The 15112-nt window shown below is 46.4% G+C and overlaps 1 protein-coding gene across 7 annotated transcripts in view; it reads right to left on the minus strand.

Annotated features, from left to right (window-relative positions):
- The window catches only part of BTD (biotinidase), a 56407-nt gene that overhangs the window by 13225 nt on the left and 28070 nt on the right, over positions 1–15112 (minus strand). For 4 of the 7 annotated variants that reach the window (XM_033432003.2, XM_012533814.3, XM_033432002.2 and 1 more), the window contains exon 2: positions 1207–1471. In XM_033432003.2, coding sequence (XP_033287894.2) covers positions 1207–1467 — 261 coding nt within the window. In that variant the 5' untranslated portion in view covers positions 1468–1471. Of the gene's footprint in view, positions 1–1206; positions 1474–5889; positions 5908–12929; positions 14561–15112 lie in introns of those variants that run through there. The other 3 variants (XM_033432001.2, XM_049710200.1, XM_049710198.1) reach the window with 3 other exon arrangements.

Raw genomic sequence — 15112 nt, forward strand, 5'->3', positions numbered from 1 at the left:
GACGATGGGTGGCAGTTACAGGGAGGCTGATTGTTGTTCATGGAAAGGAAGCCCTTTCCAGAAGTTCCCACTGTCCTCAAGTGGACAGTGAGTCCTGGGCCACTGGAGGCGTCCAGGGGAAGCTGGACGTCGGGCTGGGAAAAAAAGAGCAGTGTCACCCATCAGAACAGCTGGACCGGGCCTTTAAGCGCCCTTCCAACATTTGTGTGTTACATATATAGGTACTACAGGCTACATTTTAAAAGGTAGCGACGGCCAGTGGTTGTCCAGGCAGTGCTGACCACCCTGAACAGAGACAGGGGCTGTTTGGGCAGGACCTGCAGGCACCACAGGTCTGCCCGCTTAACTCACAGACACGGCCGTTCTGCTCGCAGGGAGCCCGCCTGCTGCCCGGGCAGGGCGGAGCGGGGCTTCCTCAAGCAGCCGGGCAGGTCCCCCCCCCACCCCTGCCGGGGCTCAAGGCCAGACTGCCCTCCCAGCAGGCCATTTTCCTACAGAGACTTCTGGCTCCCACACCTCCCCGTCTGCCCCACCCTTCCCGGCAGGAGCGGAAAAGGGGCCACGCAGGAAGCCTTCACAAAGGCGGCACCGGCGTCCTTTGTCCGCTGGGCTGGGTTCTGTCTGGACTGAGCTCTCAGGCTTCGGGGTCTGGCGCGGGGACCAGAAAGGAGCCCCACGTCATCGGGAGGCAGCAAACACAGCTCTGGGGCTGCTTACTACTTTAGTTATCCTTGAAAGCCTCGGAGAGTATGAGAGGCCGTCGTGCCTGCTGGCTTTCAGATGTTTCTGCACATCTGAATCCACCGGGGAACCTCAAAAAATCCCAGTGCCCCGACGTGCTCCCCAGCTGAGTCTGCAGGCGTGGGAGCCGGGCACACACATTTGTTTACAAGCACCCGAGCGATTCTTCTGGCACTGCCACGTGCCTGGCCCTGGGCTTCCCAGGCCGGAGGGGAAGCATCACCTGGGGAATCTTGCTAAAATGTACCTTCTGACTCAGCAAGTCTAGGGCAGGCCCCAAATTCTGCACTCCTCCCAGCCCTGGAGGGTCTGCTGATGCAGACCACCCTCTCAGTAGCAGGACTCCAGCCAACGGACCCATTCAGCTCATCTTTACCGGCCGGGCTGATTTCCCAGAGGGAAACGCAACACCAAGGGCTAATCTGCCCTGCTCTGCAAACAAGCTGACCCGGGAGCGCTTCTTGCCTTTTGGGCTGCGATCGTCACTTGCTGTTCATAGATGTCGAGGTTCTGGTTCATGAGCTCCAAGGCCTGCCTGCGGCTGGTGAGGGCCAGCGGGTTCGGGCTCAGGATGGACCGGTGCTCGTACACGGCAGCCACGTACTGGGCAGCCTGGTGACGCTCAGCCGGGCAGCGCTCCTCGGCCTGGGCCCCCAGGGCAGCCACGCAACAGCCGCAGAGGAGAAGAGCGAGCTGACGGCTGGCTCCAGACATAATGCAGACCATCAATCTAGAACGCAATGGGGCAAGGAGAAAACAGCTGAATCCAGAATCCCACCAAGACTGGGGCTTGCGCAGCTGTGATTGATTAATCCCGGCAATCAGACTCACCGGCTGCGATGCTGCAGCTCAAAGAGTTTCAGGTTCCTAATACGAGGGTATGTGTTTCCCTCCAAACACGTAGTGAGTTATGTTTAAAATGGCTCACTGTGTTAACAGTCTGGTTTTAGAACATTTCCACAACAGACCCAATGTTTGCCACGATTTGCTTCCCCAGCAGGACTCTTCTAGTTGCACACTTCAGATTTAGGCAATAATAACTATTCTAATTATTTTAGAAAACTCTGTGACATACTCCACACCCCACCGCCTGCCCTCAATACACACAAACATACTACAGGTCAGCCATCTATACCAGCTGGGACTGTCGTGATCCTGATAATACAGCTCGGCTATCTTAGCCATAGAAACCTGATGGATCACAATTCTCCCTGCCTTTCTTTGGTTAGTGATGAATATAAAGCGTAAGCCTCCCTTTACCCAGCCCCACATTCTTTAACTTGGTGCAGAGAAACTGCTGACTTCTACTTAAATGCCAGTTTATGGACAGTCAAAAAGAAGTCTCCCCATCAAAGCATGACTTTTTCCTCCTCCTTGAACTTGAGAATTGCCATTGCACTCCATCACCTTCTCAACCTCTGAGTTGAGACTCAACTCTGGGACTCCAAAACTCCTGCTCAACTCCCAACCTCTGGGACTCCAAAACTCCTGCTCAAAAAAAGCATACTCACTGGAAATAAAATCCCTTTGCAGTAATAAAATGCAACTTTCTAGAAAATAAACTAGAATTTTCTAGAAAGTAAACTCAGCTTTGTAGCTCCTACTGTAAGAGATTAGAAGTAAACTTTCAATGACACTTCTGTGTGCCGTTTTTTCCCAAGAATAGGCATTTTAATTTCTAAAAGTTATGTGTCACTGGGTGTTTTTACACACAGTTCTGCCTTGAAAATTGGCTTGGCCTCCCAGCCACAGTCCCTCCCCAAGCACACAGACTTGCCAGGCAGTGCCAAGGCCAGGCCCCATGCTCCGTGGAGATGCGCCCGGGCCAACCAATTGCCCAGGAATCCAACTAAATGTCAAGACAGCAGAGACAAATCGAGGAACCACATTGCTGCTCTTTAAAGACAAAATGCCACCCTGCCCAAGTCTGACTCAGAACCCCCGTGTTTGCATTTCAAAACCAGACCCCCCAGGCCGCCACAAATTTCTTTTTCTCTCAAAGTTCCAGAAACAAAAGCAACCATAAGTATTTTCAGCAGCAGACCACGGACTCGGGGTGCTCAGTCAGAATCCCCGCAAACTCAGGTACTTCTTAGGGTGAGCAGCGCTCTCCATCCCAACCCCGCCCTGTCTCAAACTGTCACTTCTCTCCTCAGGGAAGAAATGTTCCATCCAAATGCCAGGCATGCTGCCGTCAGTCTGGGGCACTGTAAGCGGTGTTGGAAGATCAGATCAAGAGGCCTTTGAGTGAGCGGCCATGAGCTTTTGAGTAGAAACGGAAGTATAACTGATAAGCTCTCTTATCTGAATTTTGCCTCTGAAGACCAGCAATATATAATTTTTTTTGAATTTTATTTTTTTTTTTTATACAGCAGGTTCTTATTAGGTATCTATTTTATACCTATTAATGTATATATGTCAATCCCAATCTCCCAATTCATCCCCCCAGCCCCGCTTTCCCCCCTTGGTGTCCATACGTTTGTTCTCTACATCTGTGTCTCTATCTCTGCCCTGCAAACCGGTTCATCTGTACCATTTTTCTAGGTTCCACATATATGCGTTAATATACGGTATTTGTTTCTCTCTTTCTGACTTCCTTCACTCTGTATGACAGTCTCTACGTCCCAGCAGGGAATAATTTTTAAAGTCTCAAAATCGGTTTCCCATTCCAGCTCTGGTTTCAGAATGATGATAATGGGGAGTGGTTTGAGGGGAAAACTTTCATCTTCAAAGTCAAATTCGCAGTATTTCTAAAGTATAAGGCCATGGCCTCACTAAGAGGGGGGAAACAAGGCCGGGTGGTGGGGGGAGCACATGAACCAGGACCCGGTGGGGGCAGGTCAGGAGGTCCTGGAGCTGAGAGCAGCGTTTGCGGGGTCCTCCTTCCTCAGCTAAGAGCTGCATGCCGCTGATGTGGGGACAAAGAACATTCGTTTAAATCTCAGGGACTGGGCTTCCCTGGCGGCGCAGTGGTTGAGAGTCCGCCTGCCGATGCAGGGGACACGAGTTCGAGCCCTGGTCTGGGAAGATCCCACATGCCGTGGAGCAACTAAGCCCGTGCGCCACAGCTACTGAGCCCGCGTGCCACAACTACTGAAGCCCACGCACAGCAATGAAGACCCAAGGCAGCCATAAATAAATAAATAAAATCTCAGGGCCTTGCAGTCCAGCAAAACAAGGAAATTGCGGACCCAGCAAGATATCCCCTTTCTTTCTATTTTGAGAAAATATATTTAGATTATTTACAAAAAGAGCCTGGTAGGAGAGCCGTGAGTGGCAATCATTTCTGCGTGAACAGAGGTAGGTCAATAATAAGGGGTTATGCAGATTCACCCAGGTATTCCCCCTTGAAAGAAGCAAGCCTAATGAGGTAGGAGAGAATGAGTCATTAAAATAAAAATAGGCACCACAGTGCACCCTTGCTGAAGAGTGGTGTTCTGGTTTTCCCTCTCTTCGTGGCAGGGGCTTTGAAAGGCCTGGATGGCAGCAGGGGGTGCTGGCAGGCGACAGGATGCAAGGGTACAGGTGGCCCGGTGATGGCTCAGGACGGCGCGCTCACCGAGTGGCTGAGGGGCCGGGGTTTCCCTGGGAGTCACGAGGTTCTTGGCGATCCAGCAACAGATCCACCTGCACAGCAGGGCAGGGCCTGAACCATAAACAGAATGGTGGCTGGAGATGTGTGCTCAGTCTGAAAAGCTAGCTACGAACCTCCTTCCATCGTGGGAATTTGACGGCAGTCTAAACTCCAGGAAGGGCCCAGCGTGAAGGCACCACTGAGGTGACAGTGTGCTCCCACATCCTGCTTCCTGAGCTCCACTGAGGCGGGGGCGGGAGACGGCAGGGGCGGGAGACGGCAGGGCCGGGAGCGCGCTCACTTCAACATCCACGTGATACCTGCGGAGGTGCAGGCATCGGGGACCCAGCAGTGAAGGCGCCTAGCCCTTCCGAGTGGACCCTCCCCATGTATGCGGAAACTGCCACAATCAACACAGATCGTCCCCCTACTCATGATGGTTCGACTTTACGACGGTGCGAAAGCCATATGTGTTCAGTGGAAACCGTGCTCAGAATTCAGAATGTGGACTTTCCCTGGGGGACCGGCATGCAGTACGACCCTCTCTCTGATCCTGGGCAGGGCAGCTGCAGCCCCCAGTCACGGGGGTGAGCAACTGATACACTGACAACCATCCCGACCCGCACTCCATTCTGTTCTTCCCTTTCAGTGCAGTATTCCATAAACTCCGTGAAATAGTCAACACTGTATTATAAACTACGCTTTGCGTTAGAGGGTTCTGCCCACGTGCAGGCTAATGTGAGTGTTCTGAGCACGTGTGAGGTGGGCGGGGCTGAGCTGGGATGTCCGGGAGGCTGCGTGTATCAAATTAATTTTTGACCCATGATATTTTCAACTTACGATGGGTTTATTGGGACGTTAACCCCATTGTCATTGCCAACTGACTGCACCTAACGTGTCATTTGGCAATAAGTACGAAGGAGCCATAAAGACGGGGAGGGGGCAGGGAGGGCCTGGCGTGGGTGGGGGTAGGTTTTAGACCAGGACGGGCTCCAGGAGAAGCCGGCGTCCGAAGAAGGTGCGAGAGGAGGCCCGTGGGTGCCGGGGGAAGAGGGTTCCAGGCAGCAGGCTGCTCGCTCTAAAGGCCCGAGTGGGAGCTTTCGGGTGGTTCAAGAAACAGCAAGGAGAGCGGTGGGCTGGGACCAGGGACCAGGGACCAGGGACCACGGAAGGCGGCAGAAAATGAAGTCAGAGGGAGATAACCGGCAGCTCCCACAGTGCCCTACTCCCTTCCAGCCTCATCTCCGTGGAGATCTGGTTAAACCCTGGGTCAATCAAGACGCTCCTCTGCTCAGAATTCCCCGCTGCCTGCAGAGTGAGAGCTGAGTCAGGAAATGATTGCTGGGGTGGGGACAGCACTGCTGGAGTGACATCTTCATGCAAAAGCATCCTGGTCTTCTCACCACCCTACAGAAGCCTCTGCTTCTCAGTTCGTAAAGAAACAGGTTCCCCTGACACTAATCCTGGTCAGGAGGGTTCTTATGATCTATGAGGGAAAAAAATCAAAGTCTTAAATTACATGGAAACCTATTTTGTGGAAATTTGGTAACATGTCAATCACTAGATATTTTTACACACAAGGAACTTTTGTTTTCCATCTTGCTAAATGAGTCACCTTGAAAATAAGCTGTGTTTCCTTCCTAGCCATGCTATTACAATAGTGTCTTTTGCAATAAAATGAAAGGATTATTATGAAGGTATTCTTAATAAGATAATTTCAGAGGCAGGTATATACACTTAAAATTTTATATATAGACATACTGATCGTTTTAATAAAAGATCTTGTCACTCTTGTGAAGGAGAATGACAGCCCCATGATTGGGAAGTTGGCAGAGGAAATGTCATATCCTGTGGAACAAAGCTGAGGGACCAGCTAAGTCGTTAGGAGCGAGCACAGTATACGCTTCTATGTGTATCTGACAGGATGCCGTGAAAAATACTGTTAAGTTCCAAATAGTTCTAAACCCATTCTCATGAGTTTTGTGATTTCCTTGTTTAAATCCTTTTACATAAGCAGGAGAAATGCCCATCTCCATCTAACTTACATAATCTGAATTTAAAGAAACCCCAAAGTGACCTTTATTTCCCAGAAAGCCTCTTGTTCTCTGCCTCTGTGCCTAGTGACCTGGTCCATGACCGGCCCTGGAACAATGTAAAGCCCCACAGTGTTGTAGCTTGAACAGCTTCGTGCAAACACTATTATAAAACATTCCAGCTGTTACATCCAAAAAGCGAGTGACATACAAAAGTGCAACCGTGGACCAGGCCTTGGACTGGGGCCCCTTTCTGGTGACGGGAGTAATTTCTCTTAGAACACCGAATGAGCAATCGTGGCACTTGAACTTAAATATGTCAGCTTTCTTTTCCTCAAATGGGAAATTACCTTCATTATTTAAGACAAAACTTCCCCCTGAAATGCACAGGTGTTTAATGGAAGAAGTCTCTTTTCTTCACTTTGTTGCACAGACAGAAAAGAGCGCCCACGAGACTCTGCTCCAAAGAAGAGACCCCTCCAGGTCCGCTACTGCCACCCTGTGGGCCAACGGAGTACCACTTACCCACGTGGGGATTTGCGCTGAAGTGCCGCAAGAGTGGGTCATTCTTAAGAAGTAAATGGATGTTTTTTCCTCCTTTCCATTCCTAACACTTCATCTATCTCTTTTTTTCCCCACCTAACTCTTTTACAGTGAAAAACTAGACAACATTTGATTTTCCAAGATTTGGGTCTCATGAAAGCTATTTTTTTATTTGCCATGTTCCTAGGACCTATTTCATCTTCTGTATTCACATGTTCTAAATTTGCTGTGATTTCTTACAGCAGTACACCCCATAGATGTGAGTGGGTGTGCAAAGCAATGCAACCCAGCCATAGATGCACAGCACTCTTCACAGGGAAATCTAGTTGAGGTAAAGGATCCAAAGGGACAAATTTTTACATGGCTGCCACGTTGCATTTTATGTTACATGTTAATGTTTTCAAACCACTTTAACATCCACTGCTTGATTTTATCTTCCTGTCACATAAAGCAATGAAAGCAGATGGTAAAATTCCATCTTCATGAAGAGGGAATCCTCCAGGACTAGTTAGTGGTGAGAACAGAATGGAAAGCAACCCTCCTGTCTCCTGGTCCAACCCTCCCAGTACATGTTCAAGACGGGGGTAATTTATCAGTCAGACCTTCAAAGACCACTGTGGTGTCTTCATTGCAGCTGTAGCAGAATTCAACAGAAATTCAAAGTACCCTCACAAGGGAGAGACTGGTTGGTCAGACCAGAGCAGTGGTTCTCAAATGGGGACGCTGACGCTGAGGTACCTGAAGGGCTTGAACATGCAGTTCCCTGGACCCCTTGCCCAGAAGTTTTCACTCAGCAGACCTGGGGTAGGGCCCTAGAATATGCATTTTCTAATGAGTTCCCAGGTGATGGTGGTGCTGATACTCCTGGCCTGGGGTCACCTGCAGAGCCACTGGGCTGGAGGGTAAAGGCAGGTACATTCTGACACTATCTTCCCCTCGTGTCAAAGAAAGACATGAGTCAGAACCATCACCTTTATTTCCCAGGTGATTCTCCAACAAAAGGGCTGAGAGAATGTGGGCAGATTTCAAAGTGCTCCCACCACATTAGTGGAAATGACCAGCAAAGTATTTAAATACTCAAACTGGGGGGGAAAAAGTCCCCAAAACAATCTGGTCCAGGTCGGTTAAAGGATTCAGTGCTTGTCTTTGCCTTGACAGGAACATCACTGTAGAACCAGGTTGTTACTGGTTTTCATTTGTTTAAATAAGGTTCCTGATTTTAAAAGACTAGAACAGGGGTAAGAGATAGATATTCCATTAGGTAATTACATAAGATGAATAAAGAAATATGTAGGAATTAAATGAATAAGTAAATAATGTATAATATATTTATAAATTTAAATAAATTTTAATTTAAAATTTTTAACATAATTATTTATAAATATAATTATACATTTATAGGTAATCTGAAAAATCTTCCAATTATATTCTGCAAAAGTGTATCAGATTTCTTCTCAAAAGCTTATCTGGGGCTTCCCTGGTGGCGCAGTGGTTGGGAGTCTGCCTGCCGATGCAGAGGATGCGGGTTCGTGCCCCGGTCGGGGAGGATCCTGCGTGCCGCGGAGCGGCTGGGCCCGTGAGCCATGGCCGCTGAGCCTGCACGTCCTGAGCCTGTGCTCCGCAATGGGAGAGGCCACAACAGTGAGAGTCCCGCGTACCGCAAAAAAAAAAAAAAAAGCTTATCTTAAATCTTTGGGAGCCAAAAATGAATTGCTGAGGAAGTAAGTCTTAAACTGTGGTTCGTAGACCTTGGCCAAGGGAGCAAGGAAAGCACTCAGAGAAGGCTTCCTCGCTGTCCATCAGTCTTGGGAGAGAAGAACGGTGGGAGCATTTGTAGCTACCCTGCTCTTCTCAGTCCTCTAGAACTATCATCAGGGTCTCTGAAATAAGACTCCATGGGTGTCAGCAAAGAATTGTCTTTCAAAGCCCTTGGGAAGGGCTTCCCTGGTGGCGCAGCGTTTGAGAGTCCGCCTGCCGATGCAGGGGACACGGGTTCGTGCCCCGGTCCGGGAAGATCCCACATGCAGCGGAGCGGCTGGGCCCGTGAGCCATGGCCGCTGAGCTTGCGCGTCTGGAGCCTGTGCTCCGCAACGGGAGAGGCCACAACAGTGAGAGGCCCGCGTACCACAAAAAAAAAAAAAAAAGCCCTTGGGAAATTTCACCCCCATTTCTTTGTTGGACTACCTTCAATTAGAGTCATCAGAAGAAGCACCGTCTAGGGAATGAGGACCTGAAGACTGGACATGGAGAAACACAATCAGCACATGGAAAATATGATGCCCTAGAACCACAGGTCAAATTTTTCAGGGAAGATATGCTCAGAAGTGAGGGCAATGCAAAGGTTCTTTGTGAATTAAATGTATGGTGGATACAACATCTCTAAGGGCATGGTGGGCCAAACATCATGACACCACGTCCCATCACCTCTGTGCTCTTGTCTGCCAGTGCTCGGGACTAAAACACCCAGATCACAGGACCAGCAAGATGGTGAGGATGCCCTGCATGCAGAGCGTGGAGGACAATGGAATGGGTATTAGAGCCAGGAAACCGTGGTCCCCAAGTCAAAAGAACAATCCCTAACAGGATAGTCTGGAAACACTGAGAATGAATGATAGTAGGAAGAGTGAAAGAAACAACAAAAAAATCTAAGGTCAAACACAGCACTAGAGAAAACATGCCAAAGGCCACCTTCTCCTATGGAGGGTCCAGGAAGTATCTGCTGGGGAGAGGCACAGTCAAGCTCACCAAGAGAGAAACAGCAAAAGGCAGGCAAATGGGTCCAGATGCTGTCCCTCTGAGTACCTGTGGAGGAAGCTCTCGACACAAGCATGGTGGCAAGCTATAGGTGACCCACAGTGCAGTTAGAGGGCAGCACATGATCAAGAATGAGAGTGACCTTAGCCCTACTCACAAACGTGGCCGACTCCATGCAGGGCATGGTAAATGGCAGAGAAATGGTCAGTATCTCTGCTTTCGCCTCTCTTCCTAGAGGCACTGAGCATTTTTGTTTTCTTCTGCTTTGGACAGACTGGTAATTATTTGTGTGCCTTACTGGTAGTTCTCTGTATGCCACCACACTCAGAGCAACAAGAGGAAAAGTTTGATTGAATAAGTGATATTGGGATGACTGAACAACAATTTGGAAATAAGATTAAACACCTTACACCATATACAAAAACAAACTCAAAATCAGGAGTTACATGTTGAATGTTAGGAAAACTAGAATAAATTATAATTGGCTATCAAGGGTTTGATGAAACAACTTTCTAAAATTTGAAGCAGTTAAAATAATAGAAGAAACAGATTGATAAATTAGAATTTACATGCAAAATATAAACATCAAGACAACACTTATAAATAGGCAATAAACAAGAACAGATTTAAAGAAGAAAACAAATCATAAACAAACACTTTGAAAAACTTTGAACTTATATACAAAATAAACATTAACTTGCACTATTTTAAAAGATTAAATTTGGAAAAAAAATAAACTAGTAAAGTGATTATAATAGTACTTTCTTATTGGGAAAAGTTTAATAATTCATATTATAAATCACAAACAGTATTTTTCTGGGACTTTATCTTAGGAAGTCATTTAAATAAGAAAAAAGTCAGTTGAAATGACAGCATACTATGGAAGTAAAGAATACGGGCTTTTGAGTTTTAAAATGTCTGATCTGAAATCCTGGATCTGGGAATTCCCTAGTGGTCCAGTGGTTAGGACTCCATACTTCCACTGCAGGGGGTACAGGTTTGATCCCTGGTTGGGGAAGTAAGAGTCCACATGCTGCGTGGCACAGCCAAAAAAAAAAAAAGTAAATCCTGCCTCTGATACTTACTCATTATATAAGCTTGGATAAGTTATTTAACACAACGAAGCTTCAACTTCTTCATCTACAAGCTGGAAGCGAAAATACCTGATGTAAAGCACTTAATGTTTAATAAGTGGATGCTAGCTAAAACTGAAGAATAAGTCCCAGTAGATGAAAGCTGGAAACAAACAATATCTAACATCCAATATGAAGAAAGCTATGAAAATATATACAAACCAGGTGGAATATTAAGCAAAAATTTTAAAGGTAGCTATGCTCAACAAACATAGTGAAAACTTTTCTCTGTTTACAGTGGTAATAGCGAAGTAAAACATGCATGCATGTGAACAAAGACTGGACAAGAATGCGAATAACTGAAAACATGACAGGTCATCTTATGGAGATTTAAAATGTTTTCTTAATGTCACACTGTTTTTCTACTAAATGAAAAACATAAGGAAAAAAATAAACAGTTGAGACTTCTGGTTTCCAGTCTGGCATATAAGGAGCTTGGAAGCAGCCATTCTATGTTAACAAGTAAAAATGTGAACAAACTGAAAACCAACAGCTCTTCTTAGATACATCTGAGAACTGAGACCACAGGGCAAACTGCTGCCTCCAAAATTTAGAGAGACAGACAGGTGAATACAAAATATCACAACCTAACTGAGTAGAAACTTGTGAGCAGAAACCTCAGTGGAGCCAGTACCGGTACAGGAAAAGCTAAACTGTAACTGACCAGTTGCTGGAGGCTCAGGGTGGACAGGTCCAAGAGTGAAGAACTTCAGGGGAGCCCGGCTTTGGCAGGGTGTGCCCACAGTTCTGAGTTCTTCCTCTAGGAGCTGTACCCGGTCCTCGCAGTACAGCTGGAGAAAATCTCTGTGGCTAGAGAGAGCGGAAAAGCAGCCAGAGTGCACTGTTCCTCAGGAGGCCTGCCCTCAAAAGAAACTGTTTTAGCACAGCGAACCTACTGCGGTTTTATAGAACCTAAACGACCTAGGGAGAGGGAGACACCCAACTCCAGCCCCCTCTAGCCATCCTGTCCCACCAGAGAGGTGGGCTAGACTGGGCAGTGTGACCTTGTCAAGTTCACTAAAAGATAGACCACAGGACAAAAGAGCACTTCTCACTTTCCACACCTGGCCACACTACTAAATGCCTATTTACTACAGCTCCTCTACCCAGTACCTCATGTCTCATATCCAGCTTTCAAAAAAGAATTACTAGGCATACTAGAAGGAAAAAAAAAAAAAATTTGAAGAGACACATCAAGCAACAGAACCAGAGTCAGATGTGGCAGACACGTTGGAATGATCAGACCAGCAATTAAAAATAACTATGATTTGGACTTCCCTGGTGGCACAGTGGTTAAGAGTCCATCTGCCAATGGAGGGGACATGGGTTTGAGCCCTGGCCTGGGAAGATCCCACATGCCACAGAGCAACTAAGCCCGTGCGCCACAACTACTGAGCCTGCACTCTACAGCCCACGAGCCGTAACTACTGACCCCGTGTGCCACAACGACAGAAGCCCATGCACCTAGAGCCTGTGATCCACAACAAGAGAAGCCACCGCTATCAGAAGCCCACACACCGCAATGAAGAGCAGCCCTCGCTTGCCGCAACTAGAGGAAGCCCACACGCAGCAATGAAGACCCAATGCAGCCAAAAATAAATAATATAATTAAGAATATATATATATATATATTATAAATTACCATTTTAAAAAAATAGTGAAGATTGGTTCAAGATGGCGGAGTAGAAGGATGTGCGCTCACTCCCTCTTGCAAGAGCACCGGAATCACAACTAACTGCTGAACAATCATTGACAGGAAAACACTGGAACTCACCAAAAAAGATACCCCACAACCAAAGACAAAGGAGAAGCCAGAGTGAGACGGTAGGAGGGGCACAATCACAATGAAATCAAACCCCATAACCGCAGGGTGGTTGACTCACAAACTGGAGAACACTTATACCACAGAAGTCCACCCGCTGGAGTGAAGGTTCTGAGCCCCACGTCAGGCTTCCCAACCTGGGGGTCTGGCAACGGGAGGAGGAATTCCTAGAGAATCAAACTTTGAAGGCTAGTGGGATTCGATTGCAGGACTTCGACAGGGCTGGGGGAACCAGAGACTCCACCCTTGCAGGGCACACACAAAGTAGTGTGCACATTGGGACCCAGGAGGAGGAGCAGTGACCCCACAGGAGACTGAACCAGACCTACCTGCTAGTGTTGGATGGTCTCCTGCAGAGGTGGGGGGTGGCTGTGTCTCAACGTGGGGACAAGGACACTGGCAGCAGAAGTTCTGGGAAGTACTCCTTGGTGTGAGCCCTCCCAGAGTCCTCCATTAGCCCCACCAAAGAGCCAGGTAGGCTCCAGTGTTGGGTCGCCTCAGGCCAAACAACCAACGGGGAGGGAACCGAGCCCCACCCATCAGCTGATAAGCAGATTAAAGTTTTACTGAGCTCTGCCCACCAGAGCAACAGCCAGCTCTACCCACCACCGGTCCCTCCCATCAGGAAACTTGCACAAGCCTCTTAGATAGCCTCATCCACCAAAGGGCAGACAGCAGAAGCAAGAAGAACTACAATCCTGCAACCTGTGGAACTAAAACCACATTCACAAAAAGATAGACAAGATGAAAAGGCAGAGGGCTAAGTACCAGATGAAGGAAAAAGATAAAACCCCAGAAAAACAACTAAATGAAATGGAGATAGGAAACCTTCCAGAAAAAGAATTCAGAATAATGATAGTGAAGATGATCCAGGATCTCGGTAAAAGAATGGAGGCAAAGATCGAGAAGATGCAAGAAATGTTTAACAAAGACCTAGAAAAATTAAAGAAAAAACACCTAGAAGAATTAAAGAACAAACAAACAGAGATGAACAATACAATAACTGAAATGAAAAATATACTAGAAGGAATCAATAGCAGAATAACTGAGGCAGAAGAATGGATAAGTGACCTGGAAGACACAATGGTGGAATTCACTGCCATGGAACAGAATAAAGAAAAAAGAATGAAAAGAAATGAAGACAGCCTAACAGACCTCTGGGACAACATTAAATGCAACAACATTTGCATTACAGGGGTCCTAGAAGGAGAAGAGAGAGAGAAAAGACCCAAAAATATTTGAAGAGATTATAGTCAAAAACTTCCCTAACATGGAAAAGGAAATAGCCACCCAAGTCCAGGAAGCACAGAGAGTCCTAGGTAGGATAAACTCAAGGAGAAACATGCCGAGACACACAGTAATCAAACTGACAAAAATTAAAGACAAAGAAAAATTATTGAAAGCAACAAGGGAAAAACAACAAATAATATAAAAGGCAACTCCCATAAGGTTAACAGCTGATTTCTCAGCAGAAACTCTGTAAGCCAGAAGGGAGTGGCATATGTTTAAAGTGATGAAAGGGAAGAACCTACAACCAAGATTACTCTACCCAGCAAGGATCTCATTCAGATTCAATGGAGAAATCAAAAGCTTTACAGACAAGCAAAAGCTAAGAGAATTCAGCACCCCAAAACCAGGTCTACAACAAATGCTAAAGGAACTTCTCTAAGTGGGAAACACAAGAGAAGAAAAGGACCTACAAAAACAAACCCATAACAATTAAGAAAATGGTAATAGGAACATACATATCGATAATTACATTAAAAATGAATGGATTAAATGTGCCAACCAAAAGACACAGGCTCGCTGAATGGATACAAAAACAAGACCCATATATATGCTGTCTACAAGAGACCCACTTCAGACCTAGGGACACATACAGACTGAAAGTGAGGGGATGGAAAAAGATATTCCATGCAAATGGAAATCAAAAGAAAGCTGGAGTAGCAATACTCCGATCAGATAAAACAGACTTTAAAATAAAGAATGTTAAATAAAGAGACAAGGAAGGACACTACATAATGATCAAGGGATCAATCCAAGAAGAAGATATAACAATTATAAATATATATGCATCCAACATAGGAGCACCTCAATATCTAAGGCAACTGCTAACAGCTATAAAAGAGGAAATCAACAGTAACACAATAATAGTGGGGGACTTTAACACCTCACTTACACCAGTGGACAGATTATCCAAACAGAAAATTAATAAGGAAACACAAGCTTTAAATGACACAATAGACCAGAAAGATTTAATTGGTATTTATAGGACACTCCATCCAAAAACAGATTACACTTTCTTCTCAAGTGTGCAAGGAACATTCTCCAGGATAGGTCACATCTTGGGTCACAAATTAAGCCTCAGTAAAGTTAAGAAAATTGAAATCATATCAAGCATCTTTTCTGACCACAATGCTATGAGATTAGAAATCAGTTATAGGGAAAAAAACCTAAAAAACACAGACACATGGAGGTTAAACAATACGTTACTAAATAACCAAGAGATCAC

The sequence above is a fragment of the Orcinus orca genome, chromosome 5 (genome assembly GCF_937001465.1).
Source record: "Orcinus orca chromosome 5, mOrcOrc1.1, whole genome shotgun sequence".
In the NCBI taxonomy this organism is placed as follows: domain Eukaryota; kingdom Metazoa; phylum Chordata; class Mammalia; order Artiodactyla; family Delphinidae; genus Orcinus; species Orcinus orca.